Below are 25,922 nucleotides of genomic sequence, written 5' to 3'. Positions count from 1 at the left end.
AAACTGGTTTTCAAATTTTTGAGAACGCTCCACAATTCATTTTGTCCCTGTTCAGGGAGGAATGGAGGGCAGGCAGGTTGGGGGGTTTGAGGGTGACTGAAGGAGAGGAGGGTCGTTAGTTCAGGGAACAAAGTAAAAAGCTGAAGAGATCTGACATACAGTTTGAGACGGGTTCCAACGCATTCAGAAAATAAACTGGCTTAAGTAATGTTTGGAAAATAATTCTTCCTGTTTTATACAAAAGAGTGTCCAAGAAACACAAACAACTCAGATTTCTTGTTCTTCAACAATATTTATTTTTCTCTGGCGGAGTCTGCTCAGACACCAGTATCACCTGTCCCAGTTAAGGGGACATCACAATTTACACTCTCATAGATGCTGTCAATGCTACATGATGTGTTACAGGGACAGCACAGGCCTGGCTGCTGCTCAGGGCAGCCGTCAGTGTGGCTCCATCTCCTCCTCTACAGCTCTCTCACCACCATGCACACTGGTCACTACATGGGGAGACTGGCCCATGTCTGTCAGGTCAAGATGACTCGAGCATGTTGCATCAGACAATGTCAGATATTTTTTAACCCTTCCCCTCTCTCGCACATCAGCCAGCAGCCCAATTGTGAATAAAGGAAAATCATTTAGCACGTGCACGTGAGTATAGCAGCACAGACTGCAGTGTGTGATCTGATTCAGTCAAGTGCTCAAAGAATGCTAGTAAATGTAGTTATAGCAAAAGTAAATGAGCAAAGAAATTAAATCTGCGAGTAACAGATACTTGCAAATCTTAGAACAGTAAAGTACAGAAGAGAAAAAGTAGCAGATGCTTAATTTTGCAGTGTTGCCTAATGTCCAGCTAATTTCATTAATAATCCCAATACAATTGTGTGACTACCATAACGCAATTTAAAATAATTCACTTTACATTCAGAAATGAAATCAAATCCCATTTAGTTATCCTAAGGGAGACATCCAAGGCTGTGCCTTGTAGCCTCAGGCTAGAAAAACAAGCTTCAAGTGACATGCAACCCTCGACCTATTTGAAGACTGTTCAAATATGTATCAAGTAAAATCACACTACCTAGGGTATCAGCAAGCAAATTCAAATCCATCTTCTTATTTTGAATTGCATTATTATCCACTGAAATAAAAGATGGCTGGTATTGAATAGCAGCATTTCACATTCAGGGACACTTAACACTACAGTACTGCTGCCAACTCGCTCCGTGAAGATCCACGTTCATTCCAAAGTAGAAGCTACAGCACAAGGGCCACACATCACCTAGAGACGAAGCAAAGGAATTGGTTATAGGAAATACTGTAGTTCGGGTGATAACCTGATATCCTCACTGCATTTACATCCCCTCTATTTGAATATCATGCTGATCCACATAAGGTGTAACAGGCAGTCATGGAATATGAGTTATGCTGAATATGCTGCATTAATCTACCAATAGTAAGGCAATGGGTTTGGCAAGATGTTCCTTTGGAAGTAAGTACTTACCTCAGTCTGAGCCAAATCTAGTCAGAAGAATGTAGCTTCTCGGATTGAAGCGCATCATCGCTGCAAAAGGCAAAAGAGAGGACCCAGATTTATAACACAGAAATAAAAATAAACCAAGATGATCAAAAGCTAACACTTCACTCAAACGTTCTAACTTTATCTTGAACTGATCAAATTGGTTGGATATGCTTTCATTGAAGTTACAGTTTGCTTTCTCTGATTGCTCTCTCCAGCAAGGCTTTGTCAGATAGTGGGGAAGTGAAGTCCATGGACTTGTTCTCACACACTAGTAGAGTGGTTATAAGATTGTTTTATGAAACAGACACTAAGTGGTAGAAAATAGCTTACAGAAATCAGGCTTCAAAATTAAGACTATCTAAAAATCTACCAAATTCTAGAAGCTTTCATTCAAGAGCTGGCAAGTATAATACCTGCGTGGCAGCTGTGATTACACATTCAGAGCTGGAATCCCTTACTTTGTCTTATTTTCAATCCATGAAGTAGGTGGTGTAACACGTCTAGCTCGAATTACTTCAGGCCGATCCCTGTTGTGATCCACCGTCTCCTGGATTTCTAGCTCTGGGAAAAAAATGGAACAACATTGTTGATTCCTACATTTCCCAAAGAAACTAACAAGTGAGCAGTGTGGAATAATACATTGTCTTGTACAAAGCTGCTTGGTTACTTGGTGGGGGCAGAGTTTTCCATATTCTTTGATTGACTTTTAATTGGCATATTCAGGGGGATCCCATGGATGTTTACTTAGAGGTCAAAAATAAGATTGGTATCAGAGTGGAATTTTTTGGGGTCAGTTTGAAACCCACCAGAGATATTTTAATTAACGTAAGGAATTGGGGATGTTAACATCCAAATTTGTTCCTATTAACCAATGCCACTATTCCTTAATTATCACTTACCTGTAATCAGGTACCTGCAATTTGTTTGCCTACAAATACAGTCACTACACTTACAGTAAATCTGTGAAATATTTTTGAGATGTCCTCCCAATGTGAAAGATACTTTATCAAAAGCAAGGATTATTTTATTATTATTAATTAATAATTAAGCTCTCGTAGCCTCTGATCTCACACAGATGGTTCCACATCAGCTGCTTGGGGGAAAAAAGAAAATGGATTTTATAAAGTCAGTTTCCTGATGAAAGCTTTTGAAACAAGGTTATAATTCTAAATACAGTGAGGAGTTTTAACTGAGAATAAAGGAATCACATTAAAATTCTAATCCAAAGTGTAGGATTATTTATTTTTTACTTTGGGATTGGGGAAATGGAGAACAACAACATTATATTTGTATAGCGCCTTTCACGTCGGGAGGACGTCCCAAGGCGCTAACGAGTGAGCTTTGTAGAAGGGTGAGCTTAAAATAGAGGTGTACGATGTGATTGTCTCCAGTAAGTGATCGGGTTTTTAGACTGTACATGGAGGCTGAGTAAGTAAGAAAATGTAATCTTAGCAGGCCTCATTTCTGCTGCTGGCAAACATATAAATAGTGTTGAATAAATGCTGTACTTCATTCTTTACTGCTACTCAGCATGTGCTCCATTTTTCAGTTAGAGGGGCACACAAACCTCTGCTGCACTCTACTGGTTAAATTACTTCCATTGTAGACATAAACACAAAGTACACAGCAATAGACCATGGGCAGCAATCGTAAAACACGACATTTATGCAAATGAGCAGGAGTTGAAATAAGTAACGGACGGTAAAGCACAAGGAAAAAAAACACGAGTATCTAACAGCAACTTATACAACAAAACAAGATTTGATAATGGGGTTGAATCTGAGACTGTCAAAAACTGGATTTGTTGAGTTAATTACAACTTTGTGAATATCACAACACGGTTGATCTCAAATCCCAACAAAGTTCTACAAAAAAGACTGGCAAGGAATCAACTTTTGGATTTTCAGTTGGAAGATTTATCTGAGACTCTTGTTTTATAGCTTATTATGGAGTTTGTGCTCCACATATTCCTTCTGCCCTTGCTCTTAATTTAACTGCTCTTGCATAACTTGAATAAAAGGTGTCCTAAAAGCTAGAATAACTTTACTAATAATTTAGAAATTCTATATCTTTTTAAGGCTTGATTTTTGAGTTAATCCGCTAGATTCTGCACTGCTGTAGTGTTTATTTGAACATACCAATGTGCTCCGTGAAGTTCTCCGCATTCGGTACAGGTGGACGCTCGAACACTTTTCCCTACAAAAAAAAAGGCTGGAGATTATGCTTTGATTTATTGCAGAACAAGCTTTGAAATTCACAGCACTTCAATTACCATCCAGTAGAGAAAATAGGCTGACAATTCAGGTGTATAAGTTCTGATAAGTGTCAGAACTGAAATGGTGGGTATATTTTCCCATTCCCTGCTATAGATTTCCACATTTGTTATGGTTCAGCTCTGAACAGTTATTACTTCAATTGGTGAACACTGAGGAGTATAGACCAGTTGCAGGGCTGATTTGCTTGTTATGTTCAGGCTTAATGGGTTTGACAAGATAATAAGCAACCTTTTCCCCTAGTGGATCAAACAGTGCTAAAGGTTATGACCTTAATGCTAAACTGATTAGGACTGAGGCAAGGGTGATTTTTTTCTTGCAGAGAATTTGGCCCAGAAAGCCATTGTTGAGACACTGATTGAGGGATACAAGGAGATAGCTAGATATTTGGAAAGTACAACTATTAAATGAGGTGGGAAAAAGGGACAGAGGGGTTGGAGGAAGGTATAGTTTGTAGTGCCATGAAATGTACAATGCAGAACAGAATCAATGGGCCAAATGGTCTTCCCTTCCTAATTTTTTTATGTGCCCTATTTTAAATGCCCTACATCATACAGAAATACATAGTTCAAGTTTTCTACTAACAGAATATACTAAATTTTAATCGCTGCATTCATTCCATCTCTCTCCCCAATCTGAATATTTCAAGCTCTCCTCACACCATAATAAAACTCCATTACAGGTGGTACAGTCATCATAGACACAGAAGGCTATTCAGCCTGTCAAGCCTGTTTAATCATTCGATTACAGATCTTTTAATCAGAGTGCATAGTTCTATATGAAAATCTAAAAACAAACCTCAGACTGGTATATATCCTGAAGAGAAATCTTATATTACAGCCATTAGCTGATTTGATTGGAGTGATTGAAGGGATACAATTTCCGCTCTATTGAACTACTCCAATCATGTCTGTACATCAGTTACTATTTATGAAATAAGATTAGTTCTTCAAGGGAGATTATGAAACCATATTTGTATCTGACAGGAAGAGATGGAGGAGCAGCACCTTGTATTGGACAAACATTGCCCTTCTACTCAGCTCTTCTCATCACACAATCTGTGAGGTAACATGAAGCTTCCAAACATGTTTTCAATACTAAAGCTAGACCAGGCACATTTTCAAAACTAAAACACAGGAAAGTTATTCACAGAAGGGAACTGCTGGCCCATCATATCTGGACCACTACTGCCTGTTTTACTAAATCACTTTTTTTTCTAATCCCACTGTGAAGAATTTCCCCATACTTAATGTTTTAATAAACGTAACTCCTTTTGAGATACTTTAATTGTTAATGTCCTGCCTTGCCCAAACTTGGTTTGAAGTGGTTCGTTGTGACAGCTAATTACAGGGTTTGGCCTTTGGTACAACCGTTGCTTGATACTGACATGATCGCCTGGAGTTGGCCAATATCCTGAGCTTGCTAGGGTTTCAAAATCAGTTTAGTCATCACAGAAAATAGGTCTGCATTCCTGTGGGAGCTTAACTGTAACCGAAAACCTTCTATCCAGAAATGGACATGAAGCATACTTGCAACCCAGAGAAGTTAATCAAACACAGCTAAGTGAAGCTAAGTCACCCCAACACAATGGAGCTGCACACTGGGATAAACAGCACAGAGTGGGAGAAAATATCCCGAGTATTTAAAATACTACAGCTTCAGTACATCCCTGTACCAATTTTTAAACAGAAAATGCAAGAAAATCACACAATGGTTGATAGCATAATAGACAAATGTTCAACACCATGAGCCAAAGGTCTTACAGTTTGTTCTAGGTTTAAAGGTTGTGGCATAATCAACAATTTCCTCAGCTAGCAAGAAGACCCTCGTGTTTATCATACAGACTGTCCCAGAGCGTTAGTCAAAGGATTCAGTGAACATACGAATTCAGGAAAGAACAGGGAAGTAGGACTAGAGCAAATAGGTCCAGTAAGGATTACCAGAACCCAGATACGATGAACTGAATGGCTTCCTTCAGTGCTGTGAGTAGCTTGGTAATGAGGCAACCTACTACCCAAGGCCACTTATTCTTTTCCATTCGAATCTGATGGTGACCTCAGACTGCTAATACAGGCAAAGGCTACTTTTTTAGAAACAATATAAGAGCTAGGGAGAGGGTATAGCACAGATTTACGAGAAAGTGTGAACACACGTTCATATATCCATAGTTTGCTTTATACCTGATTGGCATGCAGAGAAGGAAGACCAGTCAGCCTGGCTCAACAATAGGACTTGGAGGGGCAGACCAGTCACTGGGTAGGTCAGAGTTTCTTCCCACTTTGCTCTTTCCCACTTTGCTCTATTAATCCTGAAAGCCAAAGGCCTAATGGGTAGGGTGTGTGACAAATGTGAACCATGAGTATCCAAATCAGAGTATCCAAATCAAATTGAGGGTTCCACATATGCAATCTATCTGTCAGCTGGTAAATTTTCCTACAATTGGTTGTCATACAGAAGAAATACACTAGAATTTACCTGCTCAAATTCTGGCAAAGGTTGTTGGACTGATCTTGTCTGCCACACAGTGACATCCTGCAGCTTCTGAGGGCTCTCACTGTCTGAGGGATTAGCAGAAATCCCACTGTTTAATGGTTTCCATCCATGCATGTTGTCCAACTTTCTCTTCACAGGCTCACCACTTTCTTCTAGATTCTCTACACTGTTCCTCTTATATAATAGATTTACTAAAATATTTCTGCTGGGATGCAGCTGCCCTTTATTATGAAACTCTGCATCATAAAAACGATTTCTCTCTCTAGATGCTCTAGATGAGGAAAGTGTAGGTGACCCACTCATAATGGGCAAGTTTCCATCAGGCTCCATTAAACGGTTCTGGGAATTCCCTCCTGCAACTTCCCTGCTGCTATCCAGCATTCTCAAAGTATGTTGACTGTTCAGAGCAGAAAGCAATGTATCAGGTTTGAGGTTTGTATTTACTAAACCCGTAGTCATTCTTGCAATATAAGTGGAATTGACAGAGTCTCTTTCTTCTCTATCTTTACAACTGGATTCACTCGAACTGGAGTCATTGAGAAAGGAAAGGACACTCTCATCGCTGCCTGAAAATTCTTCACCTGATGTAAATCTGCTGCTCTGAGTGAGGAATGAAGGTGTTGAGCTAAGCTCATCTGTACCTGAGGAAGTATCATCTTGCTCTGTGCATTGGCTGGAACATAAAGGCATTGTTGAGCATTTAATGGTCCTCTGGGGTGTTAATATACAAGTGTTATCCATTGAAGTTTCTAAATCACTAACTCTTTGCCTGATCTGATCCTCAGAATGCTTAAGGTTGTCAAAACACAAACTTCCATTACCATCTGGGCTTATGCCAATCGAAGAGATGACTTGGCGCCCACTTCCACACTGTTTTTCTTTGTCTGAGGATAAAGACAACTTCAGATCTATGTTGGTTTCACTAGCTTTACTCCCACTGGCTGAATCAGGGGACGTTGACAATTTAGAGAATTGTGGCAGCTGAGTGGTGGAGTGAATTCCCTTTGTAGTGTTGCTTTCTAATTTGTCACTGTCCAGCTGATTGATTTGCTGAAATCTTTGCACTGAACTATCTGACTGGCTCCCATCAGATTCCTGTAGGCACAGGGAGCTGCTACTTGACTGCAGTGCTGAGTAAGGCTCCCCTCTTTCTGGGCTGTCCATAATGTGAGCTAGCTGTAAAAGTGAGTCAGATTCATTAGCAAATCAGTGGTTACAACACTTGCACTGAGCTAAACCTCCAGCCTCTAATCAATCCTATTTTACAAGACAGATTACCTGCATTGTAAAGTATTTATTGTACAAAATGAGGCAATCTCTACAACCACTAAGACAAGCATTTCTATAAAGAAGGTAATCAAGCTTTATTCTTCATTTCAGCATCCTCAAATCCATAAAATAAGCTCACAAAGTCATGTTGTTCCAATCCTTGCAATGTATTGAGGCTGCCAAAATGAAAATTGCTATAATTGGGAAGTCCAGAGGGAATGCTTTCCATTCTTCCTTGTAAGACACAACAACACTGGACTGGATCAGCAGTGAGGAGCCACGTCGCAGACTGCCAGCAACATGAGGATTCCTTGCCATGGGTAAAATATTAAATGTTATTTTTTCCTCTTTGGAAAATTCACACGAAGATCTTGTATTTGTATAGCTTAAAGGTGCTAACCCTCTGTAAACTATACAAACACAAGCATCTTCAGTATAGAGCACATCGATTCAGAAGACATCTACAATAGTATTACTGGATTCCTAATGGGATGCTAAAGGCATTGAATATCTTCCAGTTAAATCATTGACATTTACTCAACTTTTTCCCTGATAGTTTGTACAGTATGTGAAAAATGTGAATCCCTCCCACTCATAGGCTAAACTTTAAGGTCACCACTGAGTCTATGAGGATTTTCAAGACTCTGGTGTTATCTAGAAAATTATTAAGAATTTGGAATGGAAGCATGCAAGGTTGGAATTGGATTAGATTAGGTGGCACATAACACCAGCAGAGACTTCATGAGCTAAATTGGCCGTTTCTTTATTGTAACGTTCTATGTATGATTTTATGAAATGAACATCTACTAGACAACTGGGCAATAGGGGATAGACCAAGAATCCTTCAAGAAATAGATGACACTTTGACTGATATACAGAATCAAAGAACGTAACAGTACAGAAATTGGTGAACAACATCTTGCATCAATTCAGAAGCTCAGCATGAAATACCAGTGTTGAAGCTCCATTTCTCAGTGCTCTTCTTACAAAACATCTTACCAGAAAGTATAATTGTTTAAAACTCAACCTTTTATATGCTAAAGTTGGAAAGTATAATTGAAGCCAATTTGCTGAAGGAGGATATAAGACCATGCACTAGGTATGGGAAGACTTGGTCTTTCCTTTCCCCCTCCCTAGTTATAATTTTTCCTAGCTATTAGAAGGATCAAATTCATAAGACAATACAGTTCCCTCCAAACGACCGCTGTCTACTAATTTGAGAGAAGGAAAAATTAATGATGGAAATACTATTAATGGTCCCTAGAGCACTTCTAGTGATCAACCCCTTTCTCCTCACTAATATTGTATTTCCAATGAGCTTCAAATATGATCCGGGTGTCAGGTCAAAACTCTGATACCGGTTTGGAAGTGATCACTTTTTCGCTAAATAAGTTTAGCTGTGCTGAGTTAGATTCCCTGATGTTCAAGGCAAGCTTCCTTTTTATACTTTTATAATAATAATAATCCTTGCATTTGATATAGCACCTTTCACGTCGGGAGGACGTCCCAAAGCGCTTCACAGAACACACTGTAAAGTGAATTGACTGTATATTTGTGGGCGAACGAGGCAGCCAATTGCGCACAGCAATGTCCCACAAACAGTCGTAGATTGAAAATGACCAATTTATTATTGTTTTTGGTTTTGGAGGATTATTATTAGGCTCTGTGTGGAGTAAGGAAACTTGCCCAAGGTTTCGCCCTCTGCCTGGAATTGAACTCAGGTCTCTCACTTGCAAAGCGAGTGCTCTAACCACTGAGCTATAGGACTCCACAATAGTTATAGTTGCAACTCCAGTAGCAAAACACATACACAAGCAATTTGACTCCAATTCAATTCCAACCTGAGCTGTTCAAAGTCATTGGGAATGTAGAAATGCAAGTCTCATACATTTCCCTCCTCCCCTGCAGTTTCTCAATAGTCTTTGCTCATCTTAATGGCTGGTTTACTTAACGCTTCCTGTTTACCTTTCTCTTATTTAAATCAGTTCTTTCTAAAACGGAATTGTTGGACCTGTCAGTTAAACTTTCTTCATCCCAGTAGAGGTGATAGTACTGCTTGTCTGCTCCCTCACACTGAAGTGAACCGAGTTCCTCATCCTCCACCTCAAAATCCCAGTCCTCTGTGACTCGGGTCTGATTCATTATCTCAGCTTTCGTCAATGGAAGAATCATAAGTGTAACGGCAACATTCTTATCCTGCAAACAGATGAAGCTACACATTTAGAATTGAAGCAAATATACTGTATTGTTCTAACTTATGCTAACTGATACTATCCCCACTCTTCATTCACTCTCTTCTTACACAGTGATGTACTAATTTATCTTTTTACATTGAAGATTTGTCCATTTCCAAGCATAATAAGTCTAAGAACAGAGGTTATTTTAAATTGGGCTACAATGTTCACAGCTGGTGGAAAAAGAGTGGCCAAACTGGAAGTCAGTGGAAGAAATCCCTGGGAGTGCCATACATTTCAATTCCCTGTGTCAGACAGTGTCACATGGAGCAACAGAAAAGATTTTCATTAAAAACACAAAAGATTGGGAATCAGATTTTGGATAAAAGCTTGATGTATGAAATGGCTTATTTGGACCACCGAGTTCTCTCCCACACACTCATTACTCCCACACCTCACAAAACTTTAACTTCCAGTACCTCTGAAAATCAAGTTTAAGATTTTGTCCTGGTCGTTGGAGCTCTTTCCCCAAATCTCTTTGTATTGCTCTTACTTTATCTGGCTTTAAAACATATCGCTAATACCTGTGCTTTGGTCAACATTTTCAAATTCCTCTTTCTTTCCTCCCTTTTGAGGATCTCCACCATCTTTGAGAAGTGCTTTAAGAGGTTCATCCTTAGCGAAAGGGCTCTATATAAGCGAAAGTTATTTTCTTCAATTCCCTCCATGATCTTCCTCCATCCTACTTGTGTAATATTCTCTAGCCATCAATTCCAGCTCTGCTCTTCCAACTGGCCTATTGCTCATTATTATTATTCCCTACTCCCTTCGCTCTACCAGTAACTGAGACTTCAACTACCATGCATGCCCCTGTCCTCATTTGTCAATCACTTTGAAATATTCTTTTCTATTTCTTTTACATGAAAGTCTCCACATAAGCCTTAGTTGTATATGATAAACGGCTGATTAAGAGCATGTGAAGACTGTAACATAATCTTTTGGTTGTAGTTCTTGTCGTCTGCACTTCAAAATCCCTTGATTATGTTACAGTCTCACAACATTCACAACCAACTGCAACTCTAAGTTTAGCACAGTGGGGTCTGTTTCAATACTTAGTTTTTACCCTGTGCCAAATCAGACTCTGGTATTTTGAAGCTCACAATACAATAACAGCTTACATTTATATAGCACTACTCACGCTGGGTTGCATCCCAGAGCGCTCCAGAAACGCCATCATAGACCATTTCAGTAATGCATTCAGTCCATCATTCCCAAGCCATTTTGTTTCCCCACTGAAGCTTTATAACTTTTTTCTAATATAACAGTCAAATCAAATACAACACATGGAACTGTTTTAAATGGCATTCTGGATGATTCAATTTTGAATCAAAGGAATAATTTCCCCTATCTTGACTTTTTCAGGATTGGAAGTCCACTGTCCAGATGTTTTACGGAGAGAAAATTAAATTTGACTGATCAGCAGTCAGCCACTCAAGTAATCATCACTCCATACAACAACACAACTGCAAATTTCTTTGCAATGGCTAGCACTATTACAAAACATACATTTGGTAGCCACTTATAATTCCTACTCTAGAATGTCAAGCAGCATCAATGATGACAGATATGGGAAAGCAGGTGTACTAAGCTATCAAAATAATCTAATGGAATCCTAAGAGGAATCTGGGAACCCTTGCAATATTATGGGTACATTTGGAAGAATTACCTGCATCACATCTACTGCATCATATTATATTGATCTTACCTTCGACCTGGCCATAAGCTCTTTAAATGCCCTCCTCACCTGAAAGCAGGGCATTTTGAAGGCACCGACACCATTAATCTGCTGTCACCTAGAGTCAGGTCCTCTATCTTCAGCGACACTGTGCAATGTGTCGTTGCCCCCAAAGATATGGCAGTAGAAATTTGCTTTGTTTATTGCTGCTTCACACTTAAGGTGTGCGCTGAGTCAATTAACACCTCTAATTCTGATTCAGGTTCCCGCTTGGGAAATTGTATCCATTCTACAGCGTACTTGTGTTTCATATTCTTACTTCCTATATATAGAAGCTTGCATTCATCTGCATCGATACCATCTCTTTGGGGAAATGACACATCACCTCTCCAATGTCACATGAAGTGGACTTTGTCATGAACCAGGTAACCCTCACTAAATCCACTGGTCTGAACTGTAAAGTCCAAATATTGCATTTGAATTCACTGGAATAGACTGTAGTTGCAAGAGATGAAGTGAGAGGGAAAGAGATGGAAGTACCCTTCCCATTTAGTCAGGCTCTAACACTGCTGAAACGCTCCCCTACGTGGAGGGCCCTACATAAGTGCAAGTTGTTGTCGTTAGTATTCAGTTTACACAAAAAAAGTGTTGCTTTCCTGACTGAAGACATTTTACTGGCAGATGTCTGGTAAGTGCTGCAAATAGAAGAGTCCAACTCTTGGCATAGGCTGCAGTTAATCCAGTGCGATCACTTATAGCAACTACTCACTTACTGCATGAGTCAATAAGTTTTTTTTTAAAAAAAAGACTAATGTCGGATACCAAGACTGTGTAACGCGAGTACAGGACGGGATTGGAATAAGGTGTGTGAAACACAATTGTTTTAACTTAAGTTTAACCCATAGTAATTTTGTCGCCGCCTTGTCTGGGCGCCCATGACCTCACCGAGTGCATCAAACCTCAGAGGAAATAACTTTTTTTTTTAAACAGTTCGACGACCGATGCGTTTGGCCAACGAAACCCGGTCCAGGGCAGCCCTTAAAAAGTCATATCAAATCAGTCCTCTCTCCCTCCATCGTCAGTTGTGTTCCCAAAGTGAAAGCAGTAACAACACGCCAGAACAGATCTCAATTTCAACGACCGTTCGCACTTCATCACTTCCTCCAAAGGAGAAGAGGCGAAGGTGAACTCAAATAAATTCAGGTCCAATTAAACGGATTTATTTCACGAATCGCCACGTTTCGACAGTCGGTTCGTACAACTGCGCCTTTGCGCCCACCGGCCGTGTGGCTGCACTGTGGACCACCAGAGGATCCCCAGTCATATCCGAAAGCAAATCAACGGGGTCACAGAACATGAGGGCTCTCCCCCCGCCATACCCACCCCACTCAGCGCGGCCTTGCCGACAGGCCAGACCGCGCCCGGTACCTGGGCTCTGGGGTGGCTCCTGGGGTTGGCCTCCCCCCTCCTGTCACGCTGGGGTTGCTCCTCAGAGGCCGAGCACGACGCTGGACTGTCGGACGTGGGTGTCTCGGAGCTCAACACGGCTCCCAGCCTCTCCAGCGACTTCTCGATGTCTTCCAGGGTCAGCTCCAGATAGCGGGCGGCCGTTTGGGGCTCGGCGCGGCTGGGGCTCGAGGGCTCCTGGCTCCGCTCACTGACCTTACCGATGCTCTGGCATTCCGGGTCAGGCTTCCTGAGAGACAGGATGGCCACCATGATAGCGAGGAGGGTGAAGCACAAGGAGACCACCCATACCTCGTCCATCGCTACCGAAGGCAGCGCAGTGCGCGGGCTCTCTGCCCGCACCACGTGCCTCCCAACCTGCAGCACCTGACTCCACTCGCCCCACCCACACACGCCGCGGCAGCCAACCAATCACACTCACCTGACCCCGTCCGCAGCCAATCATGTGCCAGTACCTCGACGTCCGCCTCGCCATCGCCTGGCGTCCGCTCAGGAGGCGGCGCGCGCCGCGTGCACTGGCCAACCGCCGAGCCTCGCGCTGCCTTCAAACTGCGCGCAGGCGCACTCGGTCCCCGGTCGGCGTTCACACCCGGCGTGGCGGAGGGGCTTCCGGGGGTGTGACGCCGTGTTCTCGGGGCTCTCTGCAGCAGTGACATAAGTGAGCTGCCCCCAACGACAACAACAACAACAACCACGACGACGCTCTCGGGCCTCTCCGTGTCGGGAGGACGTCCCAATGCACAGATGTAGGTGGGTGGGTGGGGAGCAAGAACAACATGGAGGGCTTTGAAGGTGAGGACCAGGACCTTGAGCTGTATCCTGTGTGTGAAGTCAGGCGAGGGCGGGGGTGATAGGGCCGCAGAGCCTGGCGCCGGAGAGGACACGGGCTGCACCATTCTGGATGAGGAGGCCAACGAGCAAAGGGGTTCGCAAAAGTCAAGCCGCCAATGTTATGGATTTTGGTGGCCTGCGGTGTGAGGCAGCGGCGGAGCCGGGAGATGCCGCGGAGGTGGGGGGAAAGGCAGAGTGGGTAATGGCATGGATGTGGGGTAGAAAAGGGGGATCAGGGGAGCTTTGGTCTTGTTGACTTTCAACTGATGAAGATTAGCTCTCATCCAGGCCTTGGTGTCTGATAGACATTCTGTCAGTGGTCCTGGAGTCAAGGGTGGAGGAGGCAGAGAGTTACAGTTGGATGTCATCATGTGGACATGTGGAAGTTGACCCCCTATCTGGAGATGATGTCACCAAGAGGGAGCATATAGATATCGAAGAGGAGGTGACCAAGGACAGAGTCATGAGGAATGCCACAGGAGGTGGTGCGGTGGCTAGAGGAGAAACCGTTTTGGAGATGACGTGGAAGCAATGTGAGAGGGAAGATCTGAACCAGTCAAGGACAGAGCCGTTGCAGGTTGAGGTGAGAGGAGAGGCGATGGATGAGGATAGAGTGGTCAATGGTGTCGAAGGCAGCAGAGAGGACGAGGAGGCAGTGGGAGCCCTGGTCGCAGATGGACAGAATGTAATTTGTCATTTTGACCAGGGCTGTTTCTGTGCTGTGGGCGGCACGGAACCCGATTGGAAGGGTTCGTGAAGGGAGTGGCGGGAGAGGAAGGAGCGAAGCTGGGAATCAACAACTTGTTTCAGACCTTGGAAAGGAAAGGGAGTTTGGATATGGGGTGAATAGTTTGAGAGCAGTGATGGGTCCAGGGAGGGTATTTTAAGGATAGGAGTGATGACGGACGTTTTTAATGGGGTGGAAACATTACCAGTGGACAGGGAGAGGTTTATGATGTCTGTGAGTAGAGGGGCAAGGAGGTGGAGCTGAGAGGTAAGGAGAGGGGTAGGAATGGGGTCGAGGGAGCAAGTGGTCAGTTTTATGCGGGTATAGTGGTGGTGAGAGAGGAGTGGGAGACAGGTTCGAAGGTGTGGAAGGAGGGTTGGTTAGGAGCCAGGGTGAGAAGGAGAGATGGGAAAGGGACAGTAGACGGATGGGCAGAGGCAGCTGAGCAGACCCCCCAACTTTGGATTCGAGGAAGTCCAGCATCGCCTCACAGTTGGCATTGGAGGTGAGGATGGCGAGGCGTGAGAGGGTGGGTGGAGGAGCCGGTTGGTGATGGAGAAGAGGAGCCTGGGGCTGTCCTTGGCCTCCAAGATTGTCTTGGAGTAAAATGACGATTTAGCAGAGGCGAGGGTGGAGTGGTGGGTTTTGATAAGGTCCAGCCAGATCTGCCGATTGGACCGTTAAGTTCGTTTTAAGCCAGGTGTGTTCAGCAGCACGCATTTGTGCTTTAAGGGAGAGGAGGTGGCTGGTGTACCATGGTGACTTACGTGAGTAGGTGATGATTCGGGAAGTGAGGGGAGCAAAGGAATCGAGAGTGGAGGAGAGGGTGCTGTGGAGAAGATTGACTGAGGAGGATAGGTCATTGCGGGAGGGAGCCTAGAGAGTAAGAAGTCCAGATTATTCCAAGGCAGCCGAGAGGGAGGGGTGGGAAATTTTTTTCCTGGGGCGGTAGGAGATGGAGGTGGGTTGGGTGGTGTTGGGGAGGGGGATTGAGGAGTTAAGGGAAATGAAGTGATGGTCTGAGATCGCTTTGTTGATGACAGCGAGATAATAATAATATAATCCTTGCATTTGACATAGCGCTTTTCACGTCTTCTCGACGTCTCAAAGCACTTCACAGAATATGCTGTAAAGTGAATTGACCGTATATTTGTGGGCGAAACGCGGCAGCCAGTTGCGCACAGCAGTGTCCCACAAACAATCGTGGATTGAAAATGACAGATTTTTTATTGTTTTGTTTTGGAGGGATTATTATTACGTGTGTGGAGTAAGGAACCTTGCCCAAGGTTTCGCCCTCTGCCTGGAATTGAACCCAGGTGTCTCGCCTACAAGGCGAGTGCTCTAACCACTGAGCTACAGGACTCCACAGAGATCCGAGACGGTGAGGTCCTGAATGATCACCAGGTCGAGGAGGTGACCGCGGACGTGAGTGGCGGAGTGGATGTGGAGGGAGCGGTTGAGGGACGAGATAAGGGAGGAGAAGTCAGCAGAGGTAGAGCAGGAGAGGGTGGTGAAGGTTGAAGTCACCTAGGATGAGGCGTTCAGAGCAGAGGGGGAGAGAAGATAGGAAGGTGGAGATGCCAGGGAGGAAGGTGGGGGAGGACTTGGGGGCGGCGATATATAAGGAAAATTTTGAGGAAAGGTTGGAGTGGTGATAAAGGGTAAAGTGCTCAAAGGAGGGGAAGGTTCCAGAGGAGTAAGCGGATAGGCCGAACGGGGATCGGGAGATGAGAGCCACCCTGCCACCACGGTGGTTAGGTCGTGGGGTATGATGGAAGGTGTAGCCGGTTAGTGTGGCCTCTGTCAGGGGCAAGGTGTCACCTGGAATGATCCAGGTTTCAGTGACGGTGAGAATGTTCATGTTTTCGTCGACAATGAGATCTTGGATAGTGAGTGTCTTATTGTAGAGGGAGCGGACATTTTGTCCGCAATGAGGTCTGGGATAGTGAGTGCCTTATTGGAGAGGGAGCGCCGATGCGGACAGGACAGTTAGTGGCGGAATTTCAGGGCGAGAGTGGGGCAGTGGAGGACTGACAGGGAGGGTGGGGATGTAGATGAGGGAGGAGAGGTTGGTCCCCGTGGTCAGGGACTGATGGGCCTTGCAGTGAGAATGGGGGATAGGGCTGTCAGAGTGGCTGTTGTTGGACAGCCAGCAGCGTCTGCCACGGAGGGCCTGATGAAGGAGTCGCAGGCTAGAGCAGAGGGAGGCTGTGGGACAGTCGAGCAGGGATAGGAGTCGGGGAGGGTGGTGGGAGAGGAGGACCGAGTGAGAGTAATGGAGGGTAGAGGACAGGGGTGGGAGCAGGAGTTGTTTAAACTTTCCATTGCAATTGATTGAAGAGGATCTTAACACCAGAGGGCAGCATCAACCCATCTTTGAGGGTTGCAGCTATTTGTCCCTCATTTGTCAGTGTTCCAAAAAATACACTTCCTCAATTAGATTAAAAAATTACATTTCTTCACCATTGTTTTTAGCACTGAACAGTCTACAAATTAGTGGCAAGTTGATCTCAGGTGATAAGTGCATAATAATTGGTTTCAAGAGGGAAAACTCAGTCAGGATTCCCCTCCTGGAATCATAGAATATGTTAGTAAGAACAAAAAGTGGTAACTCAGCCCATAGCTACCCAGTGATATACCCCCACCAACCCCTGCAAAACTAGGTGTGAATGGGCTTTGGGTAAAGATAGAATCAGTCTCATCTGTGTTATCCTCACAGTCGAATATCCAGTCTTATGTATGAATGTGGGCCACTAGGATGAAATACTAGGATGAAATACTCATGGCTACCTTACACTTAGGGAACAAGAAGAGGATGGAAGAGATTTGGAAGTGAAAACATTATTTAATGATTTAACACCATTCAAATAAATACCAGATCTAAATACCAGTATTAATATTAAAATTGGTCATTCACTTCATGGCTATTTGTGAGGTGTTGCTGTGTATAAACTGGCTGCTAAGTTACACAGTCAGTACACTTTACAGAAACTTTGTGAAGTGCTTTGAGACATTTTCCATGTTGCAGGCGCTGCATCAAATGCAACAATTTCTATCATCATTACACTAAGATACACTTCTAGATACAGGGTTGTGAGAATTTGCACGATGGGAGTGTGTCCCAACATCTTGGGATGTCCTCCTGATGTGAAAGGTGCTACATATGTTATATATGTATATGTTATATGTATATATATATGCAATTTGTTGTTGTTGATGGCATTGTAAGGGCATTAAGGAGTCTGCCAATAATCGAACAAACTGGTGGAAGATGTTGACTAACCTCCTCTTGTTCCTATGAAACATTTGTGATAATGGCAGAAATTCATCTTTGGGTAGACATGAGAGTGGAATAATCAATATTGCTCTCAGAGTAAAATGTGCCTCATGATCCTGACCCGAATGTGTGCAATAGGCACACACAGCAAGATACACAGCTCAAGGGCACACAAGAAGTCTCTGAAGAAAGGTGAACTGTGGGTGTCCGCAATTCTTTTACTGATGTATTGATTAATGCCCTGTCAAACGTGGAACTGTTGTGACAAGATGCATTTATGAATCATGATCAGGGAGGAATTGATAATTGAACAGAACCTCACGCTTTAATGTAGAATAGTTTTAGAAGTCCCATGCTGCTATTTCTGTCTCTGCTTCGCTTCCTTTTTATTTTTATTTCATCTTCTGATGCTTAATTTCTTCTTTCAGTCTCTTGATTTTCTTATCATCCTTCTCTCTCTTTTGTTTCTTTGACTCTCTTAATTCCTTCCCCCTTTCACTTTCTTTGAGTAGCCTGGCTCTGACTCTCTTCCTCTCTTCCAGTCTCTCTATTGCTTTCAGTGCCTGGTTCTGATATTGGATATAGCCTCTAGATTGAATTCTGACCTCCTAGTGTAGGTCTCTCATAAATTTATTTTATCAACGATCCACAGCTATATCTGAGTTGGTAATAAAATTACTGGGCAGCAAGACAGAACCTTGAAGACCACAAACCTATAAAAATCTACAACCCATCAGGATTCATACCACCCCTGACAAATCATTCCATATTCTGATTAACATGTAAGAGAAAAAAAATCTAACTTATCGTTTCCCACTCCCAATTTTAGTCTTCATGCCCTGATCTCATATCACACGCCAGCATCAATAGTTCCTCACAATTTATCCTCTCAAACCTTCTCAATATCTCAAAAAATCTCTCTCACATCATTGCTAGACTTTCTTTGCTCCAATGGAGAAGTTTTAATCTATTCACCTTTTTCTTGAGACACAGTCTGACAGTGTGTTCCCCAAACTGTGAACATTTAAACCCTTATCTAGTTTTGATGGCCTCATGTTGAATTTTCCTCAATCTTGATTTGGAAGCCAGTTTCTGTAGTTCTGAAAGGTTGTTGCTCAATGCAACCAACTGAATGAATGAGATTGGTTCAAATCATCCTTTCAATATGGGTGTAGTATGAAGATTTTTCCTACTGTGAATTAAACCATGGAATTCAGTGTTAAAAAGCGTTTGGAGCCTGGATCAGCCACATCTGCTGTTCATGACCATGCTCCAATGGACCTGTGAGCTGCTGTGATAGTGTAAACCACAAAGTGATGTTGGTTAGAGACAACAACACAGTTACATTTGTATAGCGCCTTTCATGTTGGGAGGACGTCCCAAGGCACTGGACAGTCAGTATTTCGGACATCCATTACAGCCTTCTGCTCAACCAAAATAACCTTCCCAATGCTCATATCTGCAATATGTTAATCAAATTAAACCCCATGAAATTCTGTACACAAATTACAGAAAAGTCAATTATTTTTAAAATCATATTATTCTCTCTTCTGCCCCAATCACTGCATTCAAATCATGCTCCAATTAGAAACAAAATTAATAAATGGGTAATAAATCTATAAAATCTGACAATAATATGGGAAGCAAAATGCCTTGCCTTAATCATAATCCTGGCATTTGGCTTCTGGTCACATTTTGTTTGTAGCACTGTTTATTTCAATCATTGACTGATTGTTTGCTTATCCAGCTGTCTTTTCTTCTGTCTCTACATGTCCCTATCTGTCTGAAGCTTGTATCTGTGTCTCTCTGTATCTGTCTCCTCTGCCTTTCTACCAATCTGACTCTTCCTCTCTCTGTCTCTTGTTTATCAGTCTCTGTGTTACTGACTCCTTGTCTCTAGCTGTCACTGTATCTGCCTCTCTGTAGGTCTTTGTATGTTGTCTCTACCTGTCTCTGTGTCTCTTTAGGTCTATGTGTCTCTTCCTCTCTATTTTTCTCTTATTTGCCCCTAACAGGACTTTGTGTTCTCTCTATTGTTTTCCTTTGTGTCTCTATCTATAAATCTTTGATTACCATCTGTCTATCTAGCGTTTCGCCCACAAAATATACAGCCAATTCACTGTACAGTATATTCTGTGATTGCTTTGAGACATCTTGAAGAAGTGATAAGGCGCTATATCAAATGCAAGGTTATTATTATTTATTATCTCGTCGTGATAAGTGTCAGGTACCTGAAGAACTAGGATTAGCTTCAGACCTGACAGTGGTCTGAGGTCTGAAGGCGATCTATTTGTCAGGCACAGCCATGACCTAGGATTTGTGCAGATTTGCAACCGTGCGTCATGGGGTGAACATGACGACAGCTCAGATTCTCGCAATGAACGGTGACTCTAGTTTGCCATCAATGGATCCAAACCATGGATTCCTTGATACCGGAACAGTTCATAGCAACAGCATCTGTCAAAGAGCCATAAGGATGTCCTAAACATGATCTGCACTCACTGCATCATAACAATCTACAGTGAAGCCATCTTGTGTTTGAGCAGAGATCTATATGTTACAGTAAAGTTGTGAAACCAGGGATTTTCAGTCCAGGGATTTCTTCCGGGATTTTGAGAGCGATATTATAATAATAATAATAATCCTTGTATTTGATATAGCGCTTTTCACGTCGGGAGGACGTCCCAAAGCGCTTCAAATTGGATAGTGTCTATATATTAAATGAGTATCAGAAAGTGTATTCAGAGTTTGTTTGTGTATTAATAAAGCTGGATATCAGGGAATATCCATGTATTAATGCAACTGGATATCAGGAAGTGTTCGTTTATTAATAGAATTGGATATCAGGGAATGTCTGTGTATTAATGCAACTGGATAAGGGATGTGTTCTTGTGAAGGGTTGGTCACATCTAACCAATTTGATAGAATTATTTTAAAGGCTACATAGATGATAGATCGAAGAGTATCCATGGGGATGTCATTTACGCATAGTTAAAGTAAATTTGATAAAGTCCTGCACAAGTGGTTACTGGCTAAAATTAAGGCACTTCATGAATTCTGGAAGGATGAGGTTAAATGGGCTGAATAGCCTTCCTCAACCAATCTCTCTTATGATCCTGTTGCATGGAATTGTAATTCGCCCACAAAATACACAGTCAATTCATTTTACAATATATTCCGTGAAGTGCTTCAAGAAGTCTCAATAACGTGAAAAGACGCTCTATCAAAATGCAAGGATTATTATTGAATTGGAAATTGGGATGCAGAAGGCACAGGGTTGCAATAAAAGGGACTATCCCTGATTGGCCAGCTTTGACAAGGGGGTTGCTTGTGCTGGGGACCCAGCTGCTCATCCTATAAATAAATGACCTGGATATAGAAATACAGGGGAGTTTTTCCAAGTTTGCAGATGATGCTAAGCTAGGAAAAATACTGAACAGTGAAGAAGAGAGAAGTAATCTGCAAAAAGGTATAGATAGATTTAACAGATACGCAGAATTATATCATGTAGCAGATATAGTTCAAGTTGGCAAAGTGAAGAGGCACCTGGCAAAGCAGATTAGCAGTTTTGCTATTGCAATAGTACTGTTTTTTTGCCCCACAGAATACCCTCTCACTTGGACTCTGCCTTTGACTCTCCCCATCTTCGACTCTTGGTTTTTGATTTTCTCTCTCGCTCTGATTCTTTCCACCTGTCTCTAACTCTTTCTCTTTCTCCCTTTCTCTGACTCTATTTAATTCAGCGCTTCATTTGATTGCTAAATTGTATAACTAAACTCCACCTCAGTTTTTAAAAAAATGGTCACTTCAATCCATGACTGTTTGTGGGACACTGCTGTGAGCTATCGGCTCTGCATTTCACCCACAAAATATACAGTCAATTCACTTTACAATATATTCTGTGAAGCACTTTGAGATGTCTTGAAGACATGATAAAGCACTATATCAAATACAAGGATTATTATTATAGATGTACTATGGAAAATTCCTGTCTGGTTACTTGCTGAAGTTCAGGAGATTGAGGGGTGATCTGATTGAGGGAATAAAGTAAATAGAGAACAATTCCACTCTAGTTGGTGAATGCAGGACAACAAAGACATAACATTAAAAGATGAGCTACACCAGTCAAAAGGGAGTCCAGAAAGATGTCTTTACACCGTGCATGATAATAATGTGAAGCAGAGTCTCAGAGGCCATAAATACTGAGGCGATTGTAGGATGTTAAAGATTATGGAGAAAAGACTGGCGGGTTTGATATGTTGAATGTCTACTTTTCCTATGTTTTAATAGAACTGAGACAGAAGAAGGAGGCTCAAATCCATGCTGGAGACAGATGGAGGCAGGAAGTACAAGTGACTTTGATGGGCAGACAGACCAACCAGTGTTACCACTCCCACAGGTACAGGGATCACCCCGGCAGTAAGATAGAGACGTCTTGTGGCTGTGTCACAGGTGGCAATGGCATGAAGCCATCATGTAACATGTTGCCTCTGTGGAATAGAGTAAGGGCTGGAGGAGGCACACAGTCACAGGTTACTAGTGAGTAAAGCACTGAGGGTCTGTGAGGTTTTGGGGAGAGTTCTCTGTGCCACAGGAGTTCAGTGTAAGTGAAGGCTGTAGAGTTGGTTGTGAAAGATCAATGCCAATAGATGGTCATGGCGCTATAGTGTTCCCAAGTAAAAGCTAGCACCACTCTCCAGGGAGCACCTATGACCCCTCTCAAAGAAACACGTGACCTATTATTAACATTTCATTGGAAATTCAACAAAAAATCCATACAGTCATTAAAGTATAACACAGCTTGCAGGCTAGTGAAGAAGAGAGGCAGGAAATTGGCTGGAGAGGGAGAGAATAGTTGACTGCACCCGATGAGTGGAGGTAACACAGGCCTACAGTTAGCAAGTTACCATCACCTGCTAGATCTGGGCAGGACAGGGATCAGCTCTCTCCCCATCACTGTGCATTATCTGTCCTCCTACAATGGGCACTGCCATGCTGTTACTTTAATAACAGGTCAGATTACACTTCAGTTAATGTATATAAGAGGATATTCGGAAAAGAAAAAAACAAATGATAATTTTTTTGTTCGTGATTTTACAGACTATTTTGCATGGGTGGATTGTACAGTGCAGGGATGACCTTTACCATGTTAAAAATCAGATCAAACAGCTGTGCAGAACATGGTGGATTCTAATCTATTTTTTCTGTGTGTGTTGATTTTTAATATAGGTTTACAGATAGAGTGAGGGGAGCCTGATAGAAGTGAAAGATAATTGTATATAAATGAGTGAGAGGACGACTCTACACGGTGCTCCACATAGAATAGATTCGGGTCCAGGTGAGGGAAGATTAACATTCATATTTGGCCCTGGAGGGGGTGCAGCACAAGTTCACCAGAATGTTACTAGGCCTAAAAGGGTTAAGTTATGGGGAAAGGCTGTGTAAACTTGGATTGTATTCCCTTGAGTTTAGAAGGTTGTGGGGTGATTTGATTGAGGTATTTAAGATGATAAAGGGATTTGATAGGGTAGAAACAGAGAAGCTATTTCCTCCAGTGGGAGAATCCAAAACAAGGGGACAGAGTCTTAAAATTAGAACCAGGCTATTTAAGAGTGAAATCAGGAAGCATTTTTTCACTCAAAGGGTGGTAGAAATCTGGAATTTTCTCCCCCAAAAGGCCGTGGATGCTGGATCCATCCATACTTTCAAGAGGGAGGTTGATAGATTTTTGGTAAATCAGGGTATTAAGGGATGTGGGAAGAAAGCGGGAAATTGGAACTGAAAGGATTAGTTGAGGTACAGATCAGCCATGATCTAATTAAATGGCGGAGCAGGCTCAAAGGGCTGAATGGCCTACTCCTGTTCCTATGTTCCTATCATTGAAATGACAAAATAGGAGTAGCCCTTTGAACCCATCAAATATAAACTGATGCTAGTTCATCCACTGGAACTAACGACAGCACTCTAATCCTAAAATGTCATCTTGGCTCAGTTGGTCATGCTGTCCTCTGGGTCAGAAGGTCGTGAGTTCAGGCCCCATGTTTGGACTCTGATCTGAGACTAGGCTGACACTCAACTTCGGCACTGGAGGAACTGTTGCATTTAATATTTCATCCAAAGAAGCTGCTGTCTTTGGATGAAATATGAAATCAATGCACTGTCTAATTGTTGAAGATCCTATGACACTATTTAAAAAGAGAAGGGAGTTTCTCCTGATGTCTTGGCCAACAATCCATAAAAGTCGGTCATTCATTTCATGGCTGCTTGTGAGACTGGGATATGTGCAAATTTCCTGCTGTATTTGACGACAAATATACAGTCACTACACTTGATAGAAATTTCCTATAAATTGTATTGAACATGTTTTAACATTATAGGTCCTATATCAAATGCAAAATTTATTATTAATCGCTCTGTACAAAGCAGTTAGTGTGTGATCATAAGTGCTCCGGGTTGCTCCCCCGTGTGAAGGGCGCTATATAAATACACGTTGTTGTTGATATTGAATACCCAGGGAGATGGTGGAGGCAGACTGTGTCAGTAAACGCAAGAGGCAGTTAAACTTCTGTTTGGTGATTGATACTGGATTAGAAAACAGTGGGTTCAAACTTCATGTTGGGTCTGAGCTCCAAATTTTCTTTCTCAGTCACCAGAACCACCTCAATCTAACCTCCAAAATCTTTTTAAGGTTTAATAACAATTTCTTGGAAGTTGTTAAAATTTCTAACTGTGCCTCACTGAAGTTCTGAACACCAGAAGGTTCCTGATAATCGCCAATGGTTGCAGAAACCATCCGCTGGTAACATTCTGCCTCAGTTCTTGTCTAATTTTAGAACTTTCACATTCTTCTACTAAGTGGGACAGCAGGAAACTGCCCCAGTGACAAATTCCTGCCGCATGCTGTGGTCTTGAAGGTATAACTCACGTCCCAGGATTGAGCTAAGATCTGGGTCCCCGCAGTGAATACATTACACAAACGAGATCCCATTGAACAGAGCACAGGTTCAATATTCCCTGTCCCCCGAGCTCTGTAACACTTCCCATTCTCGCTGCTGTGATGAATGAAATGTCTCCGACTGAAAGTACAAAAGATGCTATTTGCAGACTGCGGGTCAGTTTTAGTTGCCTCAGTGTAATGCAGTGAAACGAGTCCAGGTGTGTCACACAAGCTGCTTTTCACTGGTGCCATTAATGATTTTTCCTTAATTCTTCTGGCAGCACTGAATGTCCCGGGGAACACTTCCATAGACTTCACACAGTCTGCAACACCTCACCTGAGTGCCACTGTTCAATTGTAATTCTGGTAATGAATGTAAGCTTATTCGACTGTGGGCATGTTTGTATATGGTTGGGGGGAGAGAGAAAGATAGCCTGGATCTGTCTCACCTAATGTCGAAATGCCACCTTCCTGTGAAGTGAGATGGGTTGGATAGTTATCAGGATAGTTTGGAGCTGGAATAGAGGAGGAATATGATAGTGGTATTTAAGATAGTGAAGGAGCATGACAGGATAGATAAAAGTAAATCCTTTATTTGGGTAATTGGGGACAAAGGAGCATAATAATAATAAATAATAATCCTTGCATTTGATATAGCCTCTTATCATGTCAGAAGGATGTCTCAAAGCAGGAATTACTGCGAAATGGAGAGACTGTGTATTTGTCAGCATTAATTTGCGGACAGCAACGTTGCACTGACAAATTTTATTTGGGGGATTTTTTGGCTGGGACACCAGGAGGAACTCCCTTCTCTTTTAGAATAGTGCTGTGGTATCTGACATCCACCTGAACAATCTGAGGTAGAAGATGGGAAATCGGTTTTATGTCTCATCTGATGGACAGAACACAGTCGCTGGGATGTTAACCAAAACATTAGGGGAGAGGTTAGGATTGTTTTTCCATTAAAAAGGTTGTAAGGGTGAGGAATTCATTCCCACAAGCGACCATTGCGATTGGATCAATAACATTGTTCAAGAGGGAACCAGTGAAGCACCTCAGCAGTAAAATCAGTTAAGGATGTGGGAAGAGAGGTGGAAAGTGGGATGAATAAACCTGGCAGCAATTTAGAAAAACAAAGAGCAGTGGCCCAGATAGGATGAGCTGTTTCTGTGCTAAAATATACTATGATCTTAGGCTGATCGTTTCTCCTTCCTAAATTCCAT

General features: G+C 42.6%; 1 protein-coding gene across 2 annotated transcripts; it reads right to left on the bottom strand.

The window, feature by feature from the left end:
* Window positions 1-272: 272 nt before the first annotated feature.
* LOC103178760 (dentin sialophosphoprotein-like) lies at window positions 273-13,308 on the bottom strand. 2 transcript variants are annotated; one of them, XM_007893679.2, is made up of 6 exons: window positions 9,517-9,835; window positions 6,265-7,458; window positions 3,655-3,712; window positions 1,975-2,077; window positions 1,499-1,558; window positions 273-1,276 (listed from the first exon to the last, which is right to left on the bottom strand). In XM_007893679.2, the coding sequence occupies exons 1-5, from the start codon at window positions 9,769-9,771 to the stop codon at window positions 1,516-1,518; spliced, it is 1,653 nt and encodes a 550-aa protein (XP_007891870.1). In that variant the 5' UTR covers window positions 9,772-9,835; the 3' UTR covers window positions 273-1,276; window positions 1,499-1,515. The 2 variants fall into 2 exon arrangements, with proteins under 2 accessions (XP_007891870.1, XP_007891871.1); XM_007893680.2 differs by lacking the exons at window positions 6,265-7,458; window positions 9,517-9,835 and adding an exon at window positions 12,889-13,308.
* Between the last annotated feature and the right edge of the window lie 12,614 nt (window positions 13,309-25,922).

The sequence above is a fragment of the Callorhinchus milii genome, unplaced genomic scaffold (genome assembly GCF_018977255.1).
Source record: "Callorhinchus milii isolate IMCB2004 unplaced genomic scaffold, IMCB_Cmil_1.0 Scaffold16, whole genome shotgun sequence".
NCBI lineage: Eukaryota > Metazoa > Chordata > Chondrichthyes > Chimaeriformes > Callorhinchidae > Callorhinchus > Callorhinchus milii.
This window is presented reverse-complemented; position numbering and strand designations above follow the sequence as displayed.